The sequence below is a fragment of the Doryrhamphus excisus genome, linkage group LG10, assembly GCF_037039965.1.
Source record: "Doryrhamphus excisus strain RoL-2023G ecotype Guam linkage group LG10, RoL_Dexc_Guam_v1.1, whole genome shotgun sequence".
Classification (NCBI taxonomy): Eukaryota; Metazoa; Chordata; class Actinopteri; order Syngnathiformes; family Syngnathidae; genus Doryrhamphus; species Doryrhamphus excisus.
The window spans coordinates 5,049,569-5,070,215 of NC_136366.1; the positions used below are offsets into that span (position 1 = coordinate 5,049,569).

Consider the following 20,647-nt stretch of genomic DNA (forward strand, 5'->3'; position numbering starts at 1 on the left):
ACTATGGAGTCTTTGGTAATAAGCATGACAAAGGTGAGTATTTAGCATGTGGCGTAAGGCCGAGAGGAACATGGCGGTATGAGTTACTCTCCATGAGTGCTAAGAATTGGATTTGGAGCTAAATGCTCGTTTCCATCCTGCCTGAGGCTCTGCTCTCTTCTCTCTTTCTCTTGATGGACCATTTTCCATTTTCAACATGGGAACATTTTTTATCTTATCGCTGCTCCTGTTTTTCATTGGGCTCTCGTTTTCGCTACCACGAACCTTCACAAAGTAAGACAAGTAAGACATCCACACAATGGAGTATTTCATCATATATCACTTGAAAATTAAATACACAATTAACAATACATACATACATTTTAAAAAAGAAAAAATAATGAATTAATTCTGATTTTGAGTAAAAAAAAACATTAAATTCAGGCTAAATTGTCAAAAAATTGCATTAGAAATGCTAAAAAAAAAGGTGATAAACCGTGCCGGTCGTTTTGACAGTACTTAAATGCTCCTTCTAAGTTTTTTCCCACTCTGCGTACTACTACAACAGTACTACTACTATATACTACTATATATTACACGGTGACAAATATGGTGTCAATAAGGTCATCAAATCTTACCTTTATGCATTTCCACATAGTATTAGTATTGGGGAATAAATATGAGGTGAAAGACAAAGGGGGAAAATATAGTATATTTTATATATATAGTATATAGTAGTATATTAGCTTTTTGAATAATATTATGGCCATATTTCCAAATTTGATACGCATTAACATAAAAGTTAGCATCATTGGGTATCAAATCATTTACTACAAAGATTTACATCCCTACTTATTATAAATAAAAACGTAGCTGTATCTGCGATTAAATGTGATTAATTATGAGTTGACTATGGACAAATGAGATTAATCACAAAAATCACAAATAAATATTTTAATCGATTGCTAGCTCTAACACACACCTACATACACTATATATATATATATATATATAGTATGTATATATTGTATGTATATATTAGCGCTATCAATCGATTTAAATATTTTATGCTAATTGCCGACTCCAAATTGTACAAAAATGTGAGTGTAGTTAGTTACGGCGGGCGAGTGGTTAGCGCGCAGACCTCACAGCAAGGAGACCCGAGTTCAATCCCACCCTCGGCCATCTCTGTGTGGAGTTTGCATGTTCTCCCCGTGCATGCGTGGGTTTTCTCCGGGTACTCCGGTTTCCTCCCACATTCCAAAAACATGCTAGGTTAATTAGCCACTCCAAATTGTCCATAGGTATGAATGTGAGTGTGAATGGTTGTTTGTCTATATGTGCCCTGTGATTGGCTGGCCACCAGTCCAGGGTGTACCCCGCCTCTCGCCCGAAGACAGCTGGGATAGGCTCCAGCACCCCCCGCAACCCTTGTGAGGATAATCAGTAAAAAATGAATGAATGAATTTGGGCCACATGGTGGATGAGTGGTTAGCACGCAGGTCTCACAGCTAGGAGACGACGGTTCAATTCCACCCTCGGCCATCTCTGTGTGGAGTTTGCATGTTCTCCCCATGCATGCGTGGGTTTTCTCCGGGTACTCCGGTTTCCTCCCACATTCCAAAAACATGCTAGGTTAATTGGCGACTCCAAATTGTCCATAGGTATGAATGTGAGTGTGAATGGTTGTTTGTCTATATGTGCCCTGTGATTGGCTGGCCACCAGTCACCAGGGTGACTGGCCACCAGGGTGTACCCCGCCGCCTCTCGCCCAAAGACAGCTGGGATAGGCTCCTGCACCCCCCACGAAACTCGTGCAAAAAATGATGAAAAAAAAATGAATTCAAAAAAGCCCTTAAATCAATAAAAATGTATACTAAAAGGATATAAAACATCATGCAAACAAAGCTGCCAGCCTTTTTTGAGTGTGTGAAAGTGGGTCGTACTGTCGTACTGTACCTGTCTTGTATTTATGAAGTGTGTGGAAGTGGGACGCAGCTCCAATCTAAATGTGTTAAGGACAGATATCCGCTAATTACTCCAACTAGATGAAACCAGAGAAGACTTGAACATGCTGCCCGGTGCCGAAGCCTCCTGTTTGTTTTGGCCGTAGACCGCGGTGAAAACGCTGTAGACGGTAAGAACGTTTGTTAATGACTGACCAGCAAACGGCTTCGTTTTTTCTTGTTCTTTGCCTCAGCAACACGGACAAGCGTGTTCTGGTTCTGACCAAAGATAAGGACTATCGCTTTTGTCACAACAAGTCTAATAACCAAGTGAGAGAAGGTTATTTGCATTACAATTACAAGAAGAACTATTTCATATACGCTGAAGGACTTTAAAAATGCAGTTTTTGTTGTGGTAGTTTGTGTGTAATGGTAATGGTAATGGTTTTATTTCATTTGAACATGCATCAGATTACAATTGAATGCATCACATAATCAGTTCACAGTTCCACATGTCCAAAAGGAGTAGGAAGAAGCAAAGCTTATTAAATCCTACCCCTCCATCTGGTACTTTTACAATCAGTAACTGTTACATTTGTTCACTTCCTGCTTTCCTAATATATTTTTTTGTTTTTTTTTATATAGCACATCATGACTGGTTCAAGACTTTTCATCCTTGTATTTAGCAAGTTTATTTTATTTATTAATGTATTTTATTAATTTTTATAAATTTTTATTTTGTTTAAAAAAATATTTTTAATTTTTTTAATTTTTGAAAAAAAATTCTTCATCCTTGTATTTAGCAAAAATCAACTGCTTGTATTGTTTATTGAATTGGCTCATCGTTGTGCATTGTTTGAGATCAATTTCATAGTTTGATTCCACATACTGAAATGCTAATGCTATGGCTTTTTAACGTAGTCCTAGCATATAAGTGTTTCAAATTTAGTTCTTCTTGTAGAGAAGTATAGGATGACATTTTTAGCTAATTGGTTATTTTTTAGGCTTATGCATTATTTTAGCTGTTTGAAGATGAACTATATCAGTAAGTTGAAGTATTTGTGATTTTAGAAATAAGGAGTTAGTATGTTCTCTGTAGGCGGCATTATGAATTATCCTTACTGACCTTTTTTGCAGTACATTTAGCGAGTGAGGATTGCTTTTATAGTTATTTCAATAAGTAAGATATGGTAGAACCAGAGAGCAATAAAGAGTGTGGAGTGATTTCTGATTGAGAACAAATTTTGCTTTTGTTCAATATTAAAATATTTCTGGCCACCTTATGTTGTATATTTGTAATATGAGGTTTCTAGCTCATATTTTCATCTATTGTGATCCCCAGAAATGTATTTTCCTTCACCCTTTCAATGTCTAAATCGTCTAATTTGGATCCAAAGTGTCCCATAGTAAAGTACATGTACTTTACGCGTACATGTATGTACGTGTGTTCACAGTATGGTCGCAGTATCACCCCAATGTCGTGAAAAAGTGAAATGTAAGTTACCAAATATGGTTCCATGCCCCGTAGAGCTGCATGATCTGATATGTTTGTATGAGATTGGGATCAATTCAGATCTTTTCCATACCAGTTTGGCTTCTGTCTTGGAGTAAATCAGTGAGAGAGGCTGTAGATTTACGATAGAAGTATAAAGTCCAACGTGAAGCTGCCCCTCGTGGCGAGTGAACGGAACGATAAAAAGCCCATATGACCTTTGTGTTGTGTTTTTGAACACTTTCAAACATTAAACAACTGTGCGGCACGCACATAACCCCGCAGCTGCTCTTGACAGGTTTAATTACAATCACAGCAATTCATCAACCTTCACATTGATTGCCCCACCTTTTATCACATCAGTGGAAAGACACTCCCTTTGACTCCTATAGGCATGTAGTCAAATGTGACAAAAATTTTAGATAAAAAAAAAACTCAAAACTAAATACATGTACACACAATGGGAGAAAAATCCTATCCATACTAAAAAAAATGTAACAAACTTAATGGTAATGGTAATTATTATTAATCAGATTACAATTGAATGCATCACATAATCAGTTCACAGTAGGAAGTGAAGGAGTAGGAAGAAGCAAAGCTTATTAAATCCTACCCCTCCATCTGGTACTTTTACAATCAGTAACTGTTACATTTGTTCACTTCCTGCTTTCCTAATATAGTTCCAGTTTTTTTTTTTTTTTTTTTTTTTCACATGCCAATGTACGAGGTGACATGACCATCCAATGACATAATGGGTACCATAGTAAGTGTCAATATAGTGATATATATAGCACATCATGACCGGTTCAAGACTCTTCATCCGTGTATTTAGCAAATTTATTTTATTTATTCATTTATTTTATTAATTTTTATTAATTTGTATTTAGTTTTTGATTTTTGATTTTATTTTTTAAATTTTTGTTCCGTACCTTATTAAATCCTACCCCTCCATCTGGTACTTTTACAATCAGTAACTGTTACATTTGTTCACTTCCTGCTTTCCTAATATTGTTCATCCAGGCTGTCAATTGACTGTGCTACAGATTTCTTCAGGCGTCAGGTTGTGAGGTTCAACCAAGATGATAGCATGATAACCCTACTGGTTGGCAACCCTTACACATTCTTCTATTCTCTTGTTTAACCCAGATGATAGCATGATAACCCTACTGGTTGGCAACCCTTACACATTCTTCTATTATCTTGTTTACCAAGATGATAGCATGATAACCCTACTGGTTGGCAACCCTTAACCATTCTTCTATTATCTTGTTTACCAAGATGATAGCATGATAACCCTACTGGTTGGCAACCCTTACACATTCTTCTATTCTCTTGTTAACCAAGATGATAGCATGATAACCCTACTGGTTGGCAACCCTTACACATTCTTCTATTCTCTTGTTTAGCAAGATGATAGCATGATAACCCTACTGGTTGGCAACCCTTACACATTTTCTATTATCTTCTTAGACCTTAGAAGACCTTGTTTAACCAAGATGAAACCATGATAACCCTACTGGTTGGCAACCCTTACACATTCTTCTATTCTCTTGTTTACCAAGATGAAACCATGATAACCCTACTGGTTGGCAACCCTTGCACATTCTTCTATTCTCTTGTTTACTAAGATGATAGCATGATAACCCTACTGTTTGGCAACCCTTACACATTCTTTTATTCTCTTGTTTACCAAGATGATAGCATGATAACCCTACTGTTTGGCAACCCTTACACATTCTTCTATTTTCTTGTTTAACCAAGATGATAGCATGATAACCCTACTGGTTGGCAACCCTTACACATTCTTCTATTATCTTGTTTACCAAAATGATAGCATGATAATCCTACTGGTTGGCAACCCTTACACATTCTTCTATTCTCTTGTTTACCAAGATGATAGCATGATAACCCTACTGGTTGGCAACCCTTACACATTCTTCTATTCTCTTGTTTACCAAGATGATAGCATGATAATCCTACTGGTTGGCAACCCTTACACATTCTTCTATTATCTTGTTTACCAAGATAATAGCATGATAACCCTACTGGTTGGCAACCCTTACACATTTTCTATTATCTTCTTAGACCTTAGAAGACCTTGTTTAACCAAGATGAAACCATGATAACCCTACTGGTTGGCAACCCTTACACATTCTTCTATTCTCTTGTTTACTAAGATGATAGCATGATAACCCTACTGTTTGGCAACCCTTACACATTCTTCTATTCTCTTGTTTACTAAGATGATAGCATGATAACCCTACTGGTTGGCAACCCTTACACATTCTTCTATTCTCTTGTTTACCAAGATGAAACCATGATAACCCTACTGGTTGGCAACCCTTGCACATTCTTCTATTCTCTTGTTTACTAAGATGATAGCATGATAACCCTACTGTTTGGCAACCCTTACACATTCTTTTATTCTCTTGTTTACCAAGATGATAGCATGATAACCCTACTGTTTGGCAACCCTTACACATTCTTCTATTTTCTTGTTTAACCAAGATGATAGCATGATAACCCTACTGGTTGGCAACCCTTACACATTCTTCTATTTTCTTGTTTAACCAAGATGATAGCATGATAACCCACTGATTGGCAACCCTTCCCAACCAATACCTAACCAAGATGACAGCATGATAACCCTACTGGTTGGCAACCCTTACACATGCACACTCATTACACTTCTATTTCTTCTATTCTCTTCTTAGAGTTTAAAAGACGTTTTTAAAAATATGTTTTGCATCTCCAGGCTCTTTTCCTTTATTGGGAGAAATGGCTCTTTTCATAGTAAAGGTTGCCGACCCATGGGTTAGGGTTACATGGTTACATTACTGTTAACATGAAACCAAGTACTACCTAGAGTTGGGGTTAGAGGATAAGGGGTTAGGACTAAAGGGTAAGGGTAGGGTTAGGGTTGGGATAGACATCTGGGATAGGCTCCAGCATACTCCCACCCTAGTGAGGATGGATGGCTGGATGGATGAAATGCATGTTTGACAGTATTTTCTTCTGCTACTTCTTTTCTTTGCTGAATACAATTGCAATTGGGGCCCTTTCAGTGTTACGTGACTTTAGAGACACCCCCTTTGAGAAGCAGGTAAAAAGTGTCACAATGACCTCATCGCGTCGAAAGGGTGACACCCCTTTCGGGGTCATGCGGGTAACACTTGACAGAAAAGTACAGAATGAGATAAAGTCGGGAAGGCTGTAAAACACATGTTTGTCTTTCCCCCGTTCCGCGGGTTCAAGGGCATGTGGACACGTGTCGCGGCGGCCGGAATGAGCTGGCTTGCAAACTTTTTTACGCCACTTGTGATGTAACGACATGTCATGTAACACATTGGGTGGATTTGTGTTTTGCAACGGTGCGCACTTATCACTTTGTTGTAGTGAATGGGTGTGACCGACAAGCACGATCACATCCTTTTAGCCTTTATCGCCACAAACAATTATGTTTGTTCATCTTATAAAAGACATTTCCACATCTGCATGGTCACTGAATCGTACCCCATGTCCTCTCTGATTGGCTTCACTGACACAACAAGAGCCTCCCGCCAATGGCGGCACACAGGAGGTGGGGTGCAGATCCCGGGCTGTGATTGGCCGACTCCTCCTACACCCATGGGTCCAAGTGCTGTAGTGTGTTTATGCGAGTCCTCGCCTGAACCTCCAGGTTGTGTAATACGGCAGAGCATGATGAGAAACCAGCGCAAATACTACAAATGCAAATAAAGCTAAGTTCATGTCCGCCATCACAGGCATGAAGCAGAGAGAAGCAGGCAGAAGGAATGCGGCAGCTGCTGCTTGGTGTCATCTTCGATCCCAGCGTGCGTCCGAAGCACATTCCTCAGTCAAAGTGCAGGCAATAATGCAAAACCGTTTCACACTACACTCGGGAGACAACAATCCAATATTCTGCCAGTACAGAGATAATAATGCTAACGTTTAACCACTCTGTTATTGTGGTTAATATTAATGTAGAATGCCAAACAGACCAAAGGAGATATTAGATATTAAAATGTAACATATCAGTGACAAAATGTATTTAATTTAATTTAATTTAATTTAATTTAATTTAATTTAATTTAATTTAATTTAATTTAATTTAATTTAATTTAATTTAATTTAATTTAATTTAATTTAATTTAATTTACAATAAAAAAACAAAATTGAAAATTTGAAAAATTGTAAAATGGGCTGCACGGTTAGACCTCACAGCTAGGAGACCTGAGTTCAATCCCACCGTCAGCCATGTCTGTGTGGAGTTTACATGTTTACATGTTTAAATTGTAGTTTACAATTTAATTTAATTTAATTTAATTTAATTTAATTTAATTTAATTTAATTTAATTTAATTTAATTTAATTTAATTTAATTTAATTTAATTTAATTTAATTTAATTTAATTTAATTTAATTTAAAATTTAATTTAATTTAAAATTTAATTTAATTTAATTTAATTTAATTTAATTTAATTTAATTTAATTTAATTTAATTTAATTTAATTTAATTTAATTTAATTTAATTTTTTTACACAAAAAAAATTTGAAGCAATAAAATTGTAAAATGGGCTGCACGGTTATCGCGCAGACCTCACAGCTAGGAGACCTGAGTTCAATCCCACCGTCGGCCATGTCTGTGTGGAATTTACATGTTCTCCCCGTGCACGCGTGGGTTTTCTCCGGGTATTCCGGTTTCCTCCCACATTCCAAAAACATGCTAGGTTAATTGGCCACTCCAAATTGTCCATAGGTATGAATGTGAGTGTGAATGGTTGTTTGTCTATATGTGCCCTGTGATTGGCTGGCCACCAGTCCAGGGTGTACCCCGCCTCTCGCCCGAAGACAGCTGGGATAGGCTCCAGCACCCCCCGCAACCCTCGTGAAGATAAGCGGTAGAAAATGAATGAATGAATGAATCGAATGAATCGTTCAAATGCATGTTGTTCACCCCAATGGACACATCACCAACTCCAACTTGAAAAAATTATGATTTTTAAAAATGAATTTAATGATTTTTAAAAAATGAATGAATCAGTTTTTACATGCCTAAAGTGTTAAAACACTTAGGAAAACACTTGGGGAAAAAAATCCTGAAGTAGTTTATCATAACGCGTGCATGAAAGGGTTAAAATACTGTTAGTGTAATACCATTTATTTCCTAAAGGGGTCAGTGTTGCTCCAATGCAGGGCAATCTCAGGCATTGGCCTGCAAGTAAACCATGAAAAATACGACGTTAGCAACCAAAAAAGTCCTAATTGCTCTGTTTAGACACACACACACACACACACACACACACACACACACATATACATATATATATATATATATATGAATGAGAGGTGTTGTTTAAGATCCCTGGAACATCAGCAGTTTTGTTTGCACCATGTAAGCTCACAGAAAAACTATACATCAGGGGTCTCAAACTCAATTTACTTGGGGGCCACTGGAGCTAGGGTCTGGGCGAGACTGGGCCGCATCAGGTTTTCCCCCCCAAAAAAACACATTTATTGAAAACGGAAAAATATACAAACTTTTTCAGTGCTTTGGTTCCGATTTTCTTCAATAAAAGCTCTGATAAAACATTCCACTGTTCTCAAATATCTTACTTTTTATTTTTCTCCACAAAATAAGATGAAAAATAAATAAACAAATCAAGAATAAAGAAAATCAATCAATCAGTAATAAATAAATAAATATAATAATAACAATAAAACGGCAAATAATAAAAACTTAAGAAACCACATATAGTTGGTGGGTAGACAAATGATTTTTTTCAGATTAAAATGAACAAAGCATTATTAGAGCCCTGTAGACATGACAAAACACGACTATAGTCACATTTATACTCTTTTTATTTACAACATATTGCGCAACTGCAGGGTCTTGAGACACATGCTAACTCGCAAACTAGAGAGCTAGCGACCTAAACGGTAGCCTTCAAGTTATTTCCTTTAAACTTAAATAGCCAAAAACTTACCACTTCCACACGGATAGGGAGGATAACTATTAACAGTTATTTAACCTTTAACATGAACATTAATCAAATTTTTTCTGGGTACATGATACCATACAGCATCCATATCAAACTTGCGCGGGCCGCACTAACATTAAACTTTCAAACTACTGTCCTGCGGACCACATTTGGCCCGCGGGGCCGCGTGTTTGTGACCCCTGCTATACATTGTTGTTCAACTGCTCTCCATCTTGCATTAGCAGTGCCAGGCACTGAAGGCTTAGCTGAGCCTTGTTTCATCCACTTTTCCAGGAATTCCTGTCATGTCGTGCTCACGTAAGAAGGGCTTTGGGCTCATTTGAGTTGAGGGGGCTTAAAACTCAACATAACCTTCTCATTAGTGGTGCTTACAGACTGGAAGTAAGCAACATTTTCACCTCCTGCTTGTATTTCCAATCAAATGTTACATGAAATGATGTTGGAGTTGATGTATGCTATTTTCTACGTCCAGGTGGTCTGCGGTCTTACCTGGAGGCCATGGTGACCGTGAACACGGTCCTGAAGGCAGTGAGCTTGTTTGTAGCCGAGTTCCTCAGCTCCATCACAGACTGGTTCCAGACGTCGCCGACATGGGCCAACTTGGAGGTGCTGGAGAACACGGAGCTCAAGACCACCGGAGGAGGTGAGTTGTTGACACTTTTTTACGCTTTTTTGGTCCAATTTGTGCAACTTTGGCTTTTATTTAAAATGTCAAAAATCAATGGGAATATGAAAGGCTACTATGATTCCCATCATGGAGAGAGAATGAGTCTGTTCCAGAGGTCAAACTGTCGCCATCATTACACCTTTTTGACGTTCCGAGCTCCATTTCCACATAGACACTATTCTGAATGAATGAATGAGTAAATGTATTGCTTCTGTTGCTAAAAATTTTCCCGATGTAGGGACAATATATTAATAAAATTATAAATAACTTGTAAATTATAATTATATTATAAAAAAATATTAGGAATGTCCGGTATTGGCTTTTTTGTCAAAAACCAAACATAGGTTGTATAAATAAATTTATATGTAATGTAGGGACAATATACTCATAAAATTATAAATAACTTAATAACTAATAAATATTAAATATAAATTATAATTATATAATGTAAATATTAGTAATGTCCAGTATTGGCTTTTTTGCCAAAAACTAAATATAAATATAAATATAAATATAAATATAAATATAAATATAAATATAAATATAAATATAAATATAAATATAAATATAAATATAAATATAAATATAAATATAAATATAAATATAAATATAAATATAAATATAAATATAAATATAAATATAAATATAAATATGAAACGTATATAACGTAAATGAATCCATTAATAAAGGCGAGACAGCTGGGATAGACTGGTGGCCAGCCAATCACAGGGCACATATAGACAAACAACCATTCACACTCACATTCATACCTATGGACAATTTGGAGTGGCTAATTAACCTAGCATGTTTTTGGAATGTGGGAGGAAACCGGAGTACCCGGAGAAAACCCACGCATGCACAGGGAGAACATTCAAACTCCACACAGAGATGGCCGAGGGTGGAATTGAACCCTGGACCTCCTAGCTGTGAGGTCTGTGCGCTAACCACTAGACCGCCGTGCCGTAATAAAGAGATAATAAAGATATTTCTTTGTGATTTGTCCACATCCACAGCAAATACTCCTTGATGATTTAACAGTCCTCCTCTGTCATTTTAGTCCACGAGCGACACAAGGCCAGAACTCTTTGGGAAAAGACCGGAGCTGTGGTCATGGTGGTCCGACGGCCGGGATGATTGCTGTGCAGAGAGGTGTGTAACACGGCCTCTATCGTTCTACCTCTGGGTCACACGGCTGTCATTTGTATTCATTTGTGCAGGAGGCTGCAGAGCTGTCCTCTCTCAAGTCCCAGCTCCAGGACCTGGAGGTGCCCCTCTTTGCTGTGGTCAAAGAAAACCTGGGCAAGGAGCTGGATGGCTTCAAGAAATTCTTCACAGGGAAAGTCTACGTGGATCCGACGGTATACACTTTTGTGGAATGCATGTCTCACTGACTAATTATTCAGCCTTGCGTGCTTTAAGCTGCTATAAGCTGCTTTCCCGCTTTCTCACAGAGAAATTTCTACGGTCCTCAAGAGCGCTGGATGTTCCTTTCCATGTTCCTGCGCATTGGCGTGTGGAAGAACCTGTGGAGGGCCTACCGGAGGGGCTACAGGGGAAACCTAAGAGGGGAAGGACTTGTGCTGGGGGGAGTCTTTGTTATTGGGCCTGGAGATCAGGTACATATGCAATGGACTCAGAACACCACTAGAGGGCACTGCTTTCCTTTCTTTCTAATACAAAATTAAACATGCTGGTTGACTACTATTGTGTGCAAAAGTAAGTCCATAATGGCACAACATAACAACCTGACAGGTAATGGAAGGGGAACAAGAGCAATACTGACCTCTAGTGGTCTTTAATAGATACAGCAGGAATGAATGACATTATACTTTCACATGTCCTGCTTTGTGCGGCACAGAGGTCAAGTGGTTAGTGTGCAGACCTAACAGCTAGGAGACTAAGGTTCAATTCCACCCTCGGCCATCTCTGTGTGGAGTTTGCATGTTCTCTCCGGGTACTCTGGTTTCCTCCCACATTCCAGCACCCCTTGTGAGGATAAGCGGTAGAAAATTAATTAATTAATGTATTACTTCTATTGCTAATATTTTTCCCAATGTAGGGACAATATACTAATAAAATTATAAATAAATTTAATAAATATAAATTATAATTATATTATATAAATATTAGGAATGTCCGGTATTGGCTTTTTTTTTGCCAAAAACTAAATAAAAAAATTTTTTCTATGTTCTATGATTATCAGCACACTTTTCCCCTTTGTCATTATTGATACCGTGCTTTGGTAGAATCACAAAAAACAAGTTATATTCAACTTTTAGGCATAAAAATAATAAAAAAATGAAAGCCAGTCACTAATGCTGATTGACACTTTTTAATTTTTTTTCAGGTATTATTTACGTATTTGTTTATGCATATTTTAGCGAATCGTTTTCGGTATTGTGCTGGCAGGCATTCTTCTGCAAATTGATGGTTGATTGTTAGGATCTGTTGACTGTATGTGTTGTTTTACATTGTATTGTTGGGTACATGAACTACACACGCTTTGATGCTCTGCACAAATGAAGTTCCTAACGGGTAAATAAAGTTCTTACGTAAGTAAGTAAGTAAATAAATAAAAACACATGATGATGGCTTGAAAGTCAGGTTTTGCTTGACCTTTCAGGCCCACCAGCCCTGCCTCCACTGACCGACAGCGTAAAGACATTTGACAAAGTTGTCTCACTCTGTTCATGCTGTTGTTCTGTAGAACAAACGAGCTAAAATGCTGAAACCAGCGCACAGGATGAACTCTGTCAAAATGATCAAGTTCATTTTCATTGATTGTGTGATCAATTCATGAGGTCATTATCAGTATACGGATCTAAAAGATCTCCGTACCCAGGAAAAAGCCAAAATAAACAAACTAATTATCATTCCAGCACAAGTGCCCACAAGATATTTATTTCCCGAACGACAAATATAGTCATGTTTTAAGTAGTATCGTTTTGTTGTTGTATCTTCAACATTTGTTTTTTTTGTTTTCAGGGTATTCTGTTGGAGCACCGTGAGAAGGAGTTTGGGGATAAAGTCAACATGTTGGCCGTTCTCAGAACAGCCCGCAAATTGAGAGACGCCATGACAATCTAGCCTTCATATTGTGTGGATTGTTATGTAATAGTTGTCAAAGTAAGCTTCCGGCCTCCATTGTGAGTGACAATGCACACTTTTACAGTTTGTCATTTCTCGTTATTGATGCTAAGGAAGTTGTGTTGTTGATTCTTGTATGCTTTAATGAAGATCTGACTCTAAACTCTGCTGAGGGAGCAGCTCTGATGTTTGCATTCAAACAATTCAACACATTCTCCTTGACTGTATTATGGGGATGAACAAACTGTTAAAGTGCTATCACGTGATGTTTTGAAAGCAGTGTGATTCAGCAATAATAAAGCGGTGTAATAGTGACTCATAATTGCCCGTTTGACTTTATCTTGTCCTTGCAAAGTTCACACACCTCTGTGCTCGATTAGTTTGCCTTTCCGCTTGCTGCTCGGCGCTCACTGGGCTATTTAACGCGCACGCGCAGCAGTCGTTTGCTTAAAGGCTTCTGTCGTCACAAACAGGTGAGTTTAAAGATGACAATGCTGACATTTTTGGTGATTTTTATTGATTTATATTGAGACGGGCCAATATAAAGATATAAAATACATGATTACGACGAGCAAAAAGGGTGCGTTAGTTATATCAAATGTTACTGTGTAGTCCGCGCTAGCTGCTACCTCGGCTAGCATCGCATTACTACCGCTGTCTTGTATTAATTGTCACTTTTAAATAGTTAAAATATAAGTAATAAGTATAATATAAGTAATATAAGTTTAATTAATTGGCTGTACAACGAATGTCCTTGAGACGTACGTGACCGGTTTATTGACTCACTTCCAATCACTAGCGACCGTGGATATAAAGTGTTGTCACCGCAAGTAATCACACAGTATGTACATTATTAAATTAGCCTTGCTGCATAGCCTCGTTCGTGTCGAAAATGATAACTTCACATGTATTATGAAGCAAAATAAAAACAAAAACGGTAACAAGTGTCGTCAACATCAACAAAGTTGGCGTCCATACTAGTCTTTTCGACTTCCGGTTTGTCCCCATAAGCTGGATGTGAATTTATCCGTTCCAGAGTCAAACCCCCACCATAACCAACCCTTATTTAGATGTACAGGTGTTTTTTGGGTGGAATTTAACTACAATGTGAACTTTTAAATTTGTTGTGTAAGTGTAGAAACATGTTGACAGGTTTAATTTGAATTAAGCCTTTATTTATTTAATTTGCCACTTATGTGTTTTTTTGCACGTGTTGAACTGGAATTTTTATTTGTCAGATGTGGGTTTTATTTTCATATTTTGGCGTTTTTTTAATTGAATTAACGTTATTTCCTGCGGTATTTCGCACCCCTTCATAATCGTAACGCTTCTGTGGAGTTTTTGTTTATCTGGCTGGCTTTCATTATCAGTTTTTGCAGCCCTGCTCCTTCCTCCTTCCTTATGAATCAGCAACATTTTGCGAGCTCAAATGTTTTTTGAGACAAGTTAGTATATGATGACATTATGATATTTTCCCTGCATATTTGTTGTGTAGTATTTTTGTTGCTAGCAGTCGTCATTCTTTGTGGATGGAAGCAGTGACTCGGTGTAAAAGTGGGGCATGTCTTGCATGTTTTTGTCAGTATAACCATACAATTTGGCATGCGGAGGCATCACGTTACCAGTGGTTTGTTTCTTCCAGCTAGGGTGCCTTTGTGTATAAGGGGAAGCCTAGCTGTGGCGATGCTACTGGCAGCTTTGAGGCGAACGCTACCCCCTCTCTCCCGTTGCTCTGTTTTCCCTCTGGGGCGTGCCACTGTGAGCGTGGCCGCTCACTTTCACCAAAGTAGAGCCAAAGCAAGTCCTGACCCAAACAAACCAGGCAAGAAGGCACACAACTTGTTAGTTTTCTTTTTGTTTTGTTGCAGAACCTGTATGATGCATGTTTTGCCGGCATTGACTCAGGCCACGGAACTGTTCATTTAATCCCTACTGTGCTGTAAATGTCATCTGTAAAGACGGGACTTTCCTCATTTTTATGCATGAGGAAATAAAAAGGGCGTATTTTGTTACTGTAAAGGCTCCCAATCACGCTTCTATCCAATGAAGCGCCTGACTAGCCACGTTTACATGGACCCAAATATTCCAATTCCATTCGGGTTATTTGCTCAAACGGAAAGAATGGAACCTTTGTATACACCTCATTCCGAAAGAAAAGTGCCAATCCGAATGAATATATAATCAGATTCACAGGGATGGAATATTCCTTTCCCCAATCCGATTGAGGTATCTTTTACCCGCTCAATCGGAAAGTTGTCAGGGTGCGTTCTTCTTCCTGGTGTTTTTCTTCTTCTGTTGTTTATTGGCGGTTGGCAAGCAGCTTTCGTGTGCATTAGCGCCATCTGTGGAACAGAATCTAAACCCTTCTATACGCCATTCACAAGTCCAGTTTTATTAAAAAATGAAAATGCATATCTATATAAAACATGTGCCTAGCGTAATTATAAAATATTAGCAAGATTGAACGAGATTGAAAAAAAAAATGGAGGCGAGCAATGGAGTGCTGCGGACTACTGCTTTATTTCTGTCTGTTTAGTTTTATAGTCCTTCAAAATAAAGGCTCTTAAATGGAAGTCAACTGCAACATGTTATTTCTGATGAACTAGCTAATAGAGACCAAACGTTAGCCCCTCGTTTACCAAGTAGACGCATGAAACGCTTCCTGTCCCTCACTCCATGTGTGTCATGTGGGTGTGGAAACCCTCACTGAGATCCTGTATGGGTCTGCATGTGCTGCAGTGATTGGTTCCGTGTTGGACGTGGACCTGTTCGGGATGGGGATGTGGACCCTGGGTCTGGGGGCCATCGGAGCAGCTGTGGCCGGGATCTTTCTGGTCAACTCGGACCTGTGCGTCCCCAAAGTCAGCCCGTCTTCGCTGGAGCACCTCGCTAATGCTGACCTACGCTCCACCACTGACGGTACCCCTCCCGTAGATGTCATTTGATTGGCTTTCATGCAAATAAGTTACCAAAAAATGGCTGCTTCATTTTTTCTTCTGCTTCTTTGACCATGGAAGACCTTGTTTACTCATTTTTATCAGGAACATTTGGAAAGTGTCGTCAAAACAGTTGTGTTGTTACTGTCTACAGATACGTGTAATACAAACATTTGTCTTGTTGTCTGCAGAAGGCGAGGTCATCAAAGCAAAGAGTCTCTGGGAGAAGAACGGCGCCGTCATCCTGGCCGTGCGGCGCCCCGGATGATCCTTGTGCAGAGAGGTGATTGTGGTTTGCTTGTGTTGTAAAAAGCACTGAGCTGTAGAATACCTGATGACACCCCCACCCTCGCCTCCCCCTGGCAGGAGGCCTCCGAGCTGTCCTCTCTGAAGCCTCAGCTGGAAGAGCTTGGGGTCCCTCTGGTGGCCTTGGTGAAGGAGAGCGTCGGCACAGAGATCCAAGACTTCAGACCGCACTTCGCTGGGGACATTTACATCGACGAAAAGGTTGGCCGTTTAAGGCATTTTGGACAAAATTTGGGCTTTTACAGCCCCAAAAAATGTAGTAGTAATTAATGGGGGGTGTCACGAGACGATACACGAGATTGTACACAAGACTGTATGACTGACAAGAGTGCTCACTCTGTTCATGCTGTTCTATAGAAGATGTGCCATAGCGCCTCTTTGGAGATGAGGGCTCTTGTGACACTCCTACTAATTAGTCATCAATAATCTAATGACTGCCGTTGTTCGGTCAGATTATTCATCTCACCCACTGACTTTGATAGATCAAATATTTATATTTTAAAGGGGACCTTTGATTCTTTTTTCACTTTTCTGACCTATAAATGTAGTTAGAATATTGTATTCTGGTGTTAAACCATGCCAAAATTTCAGATCATGAGGTTTGCACATTTGGAAGTGAGACCCTGAAAGAAGTTTGGGATGGATCTGAACGCTCGGTTTCAAAAGGCTTGGTAAAACCGTTCTTTCCCAGCCACGGGTGGAATAAATTAAAACAGACAGTTTTGGCGGGAAGCACACATGAAAGAAAATCCAGCTGGAATAGGTACAGGTTCTGGAAGATCTAGAAAGTTTTGTGTGTGGTTGCTCTACAGGAGACCACAACTCGATCCATTTTTTTTTAGATATTTCATTATTAAATGAACATTTTGGTAAGTTACTTTGTATTTTTTTTATATGTAGTTTTTAGATTTTGGTACCAAATTATTTATTGTAATTTCACTCCTGGATGACGAACATTGTAATACATTGTCTATTCCATTTTTAAATTATTTTCATTCAACTAGTTTCATTTCACAAATGAATACATTTTAATACATTTATTTAAACTATTTAATAATTGTTTTTGATATTTGACAACTTATTTTGAAAGTTTCATTTCACAAATGAATACATTTTAATACATTTATTTAAATTGTTTTTGATATTTGATAATTTATTGTGAAAGTTGCATTTCACAAATGAATAAATTTTAATACATTTAAATTGTTTTTGATATTTGATCATTTATTTTGAAAGTTTCATTTCACAAATGAATACATTTTAATACATTTATTTAAATTGTGTTTGATATTTGATCATTTATTTTGAAAGTTTCATTTCACAAATGAATACATTTATTTCAACTATTTAATTGTTTTTGATATTTGATAACTTGACATTTTAGTAAGTTAATCCATGTCTTATGGATTGAATTGGCTATATTCTTTAATTTTGTCACCACATTAGTTTTTAAATGTCACTTTTTCAATCAATGGATATTTATACATATTAAGATAATATTTAACAATTTAAGACATTTTGATACGTTTTTTTTTAACTTTCATCAGCTGTCATTTTGCCACAAAAAATGTACATTTCATAAATTGTCATTTTAGTATGTTAATTCATCATTATTGAATTGTTTTGTACATAACTTGGGTACAAAGACTACTTTTGCAAATGAATGAAAGAATAGTTATTTTAATCATTTCATTAATTTTGGCAGACAAACTCTACTTCCTGTTTGTGATTTAAGTTGAAGTGATTTCCAGACAAGCATGCTCCCTATCCTTGCAGAAACATTTCTACGGCCCCAAAATGGGCGGCTTGGGGTTGTTCCGTCTGGCGGCGTTGCAGAGCTACATCCGGGCCTGGAGGTCTGGCTACCAGGGCAACTTGAAGGGTGAGGGCTTCATCTTGGGTGGCATGTTCGTCATCGGCGCTGGAGAGCAGGTAGCGTATGGCACGCCGACGCGTCACACGTTTTTGTTGTGTGCTGTAACCGCACCGTGTGGTTCATCACACAGGGGGTCCTACTGGAGCACCGCGAGAAGGAGTTTGGCAACAAAGTGGAAGCGGCTCGCGTTCTTGAAGCCGTTAGGAAAATAGTTCCCGGCAAATAAGTTAGAATAGAAGGCTAAATATAAAACGGTAGAAGAAATCAGTCAGTAATGATATCTAACAGTATACCTCAATCATGAGCAAACAAACCTCTGCGGACACTTTCGAGCTAGACGGGTATGAAAACTGACTTGATTCATAGATTGAATTTGTTACATGAATTCCAACTTTGTTTACACTAACACACTACACTGGAATTGTTTTTTGGGGGGGGGGGTGTCATACATTATGTCCCACTCAGACATGGCTGGACGTGTGTGTATATGTGTGTAACCAATGACGACTTGACTCAAAACCTCCAAAAGGAGAGGAGCAGGTTTGATGCCCAAAACACACGCACACATACACACGGGTTCCGCCATGCACCGTCGCCGCTCCGCTGAGGTGTCCTCGCTGGTGTGTATGTGTGTGCGCGACATGATGTGTGACACGTCAACAGCAACAATAAATGGACATTTATCACACCTAATCTCTCATTGGACTTTATGATGCAATACTTGGGAGTTGACCCAATTTAGTAGATAATCGGAAAATAATTAGTTTTATTAATTTAAAAAAATAGGTCACTAAATGATAGAAAATATAGCTATATCAATAATACAATATTTAATTTCCTCTTTCAAGTGGCCAAGCAAGGTAATCCAAATAATAAACGTGATCTTTGTAAATCATGTTTTGATGCAGCTCATATGGAACTCATTCATTTTCTACAATTTTTTTCCTCACGATGGTCACGGGGGGTGCTGGAGCCTATCCCAGCTGTCTTCGGGCGAGAGACGGGGTACACCCTGGACTGGTGGCCAGCCAATCACAGGGCACATATAGACAAACAACCATTCACACTCACATTCATACCTATGGACAATTTGGAGTGGCTAATTAACCTAGCATGTTTTTGGAATGTGGGAGGAAACCGGAGTACCCGCTCGGAGAAAACCCACGCATGCACGGGGAGAACATGCAAACTCCACACAGAGATGGCCGAGGGTGGAATTGAACCCTGGTCTCCTAGCTGTGAGGTCTGTGCACTAACCACTTGAGGGGTTGGCACAATATTAGCCCCGCCCCCCATCAAAAAAGTTTATATTGAAAATGACAGAAAAAAAATAAAAATCTAAAGACATTGAAACACACCTTTTGACTTTGTGTCAATGTCTGATTTTTTTGCGAGGGACAAAAATATCCAAAGAACGTGTTCTCGTTCATTTCCCTCGCAGAATGTGCTAGCTATCAAACTGAAAACTGTAAGTGATCCACTTAGTTGAGCACAGTATACCTACTCAAATGTCCACAAGGTACAGGTTTTTAGGTGTTTTTCTGTATTGGATTGTATACCTAATGAAGTGAGGACAAGCATGAATCGGATTCATTTTGAAGACACAAGTCGCATCTTTTTTTTTTTTATTGCTGTGAAGACCATAGAAAACAGGGAGAGTACACACTGCACCAATACTGACAGCATTAACGTGGAGGTGAAAACATTGGTGGAGTGTAACAGCACGGATTGTCTAACATTTTGTGCCTTTGAATGATGTCATGCTAGACAACATGTATGAGGTCGGGTGGTGATGCCACTACAATCAAAGACTTTCAGATGAATACAACAGTTTCATAATATGCATAGAGACTTTATGGTGCATAAAGACATAATAAAGCTGGTGATAAAACAAAACCTTTCTTTAGTCCTGAACAAATCCTACTTGTCCATATTTGGATACATGTTGACACTTAACAGGAGTGCAGCATAGGGTCATTACTTTTGATACAGATTACAAAATTCCAGTGTTTCTGTACCCGCAGTAACATACGGTTCATTTTGCACACTCTCCATGTGCAATCTTATATATATTTTGTTTACCATTGCAGCAGAATAAACAGTAGGTGTACTGGTAATCCCTGCTATTTGCTGGGGTGATGTTCCAAGACACGAGGCACGCCCATAAGTGTGTTATGTCCTCCAAATACTGTGTGTGCTTCGACGGTTTTTAGAGCGGCTGTTTAATTCAGACTTTATGACTTTCTACCAATAAGCACAAAGTAACAAAAACCATGGCCACACTCTTTGAGTGGTAAAGTCATATGAGTTGTTGACAGCTCCAATAAGTTCTTAAGTTAAGCAGGCCACATTTCTATT

The 20,647-nt window shown here is 38.4% G+C and overlaps 1 protein-coding gene and 1 pseudogene across 4 annotated transcripts; both read left to right on the plus strand.

Moving 5' to 3' along the window:
• Positions 1–1,972: 1,972 nt before the first annotated feature.
• Positions 1,973–13,482, plus strand: LOC131106938 (peroxiredoxin-like 2A; annotated as a pseudogene). 2 transcript variants are annotated; one of them, XR_013629235.1, is made up of 6 exons: positions 1,973–2,116; positions 9,890–10,060; positions 11,142–11,233; positions 11,302–11,442; positions 11,536–11,700; positions 13,070–13,482. The product of XR_013629235.1 is annotated as a peroxiredoxin-like 2A, transcript variant X2 (transcript). The 2 variants fall into 2 exon arrangements; XR_013629234.1 differs by lacking the exon at positions 1,973–2,116 and adding an exon at positions 9,698–9,798.
• A 23-nt stretch (positions 13,483–13,505) lies between these two features.
• LOC131106929 (peroxiredoxin-like 2A) lies at positions 13,506–20,635 on the plus strand. Of its 2 annotated transcripts, XM_058056482.2 has the most exons (7): positions 13,582–13,644; positions 14,814–14,993; positions 15,911–16,090; positions 16,299–16,390; positions 16,474–16,614; positions 18,190–18,345; positions 18,420–20,635. In XM_058056482.2, the coding sequence occupies exons 2-7, from the start codon at positions 14,855–14,857 to the stop codon at positions 18,513–18,515; spliced, it is 804 nt and encodes a 267-aa protein (XP_057912465.2). In that variant the 5' UTR covers positions 13,582–13,644; positions 14,814–14,854; the 3' UTR covers positions 18,516–20,635. The 2 variants fall into 2 exon arrangements, with proteins under 2 accessions (XP_057912474.2, XP_057912465.2); XM_058056491.2 differs by lacking the exon at positions 14,814–14,993 and having other exon boundaries at positions 13,506–13,644; positions 18,420–19,267.
• The last annotated feature ends 12 nt before the right edge of the window (positions 20,636–20,647 follow it).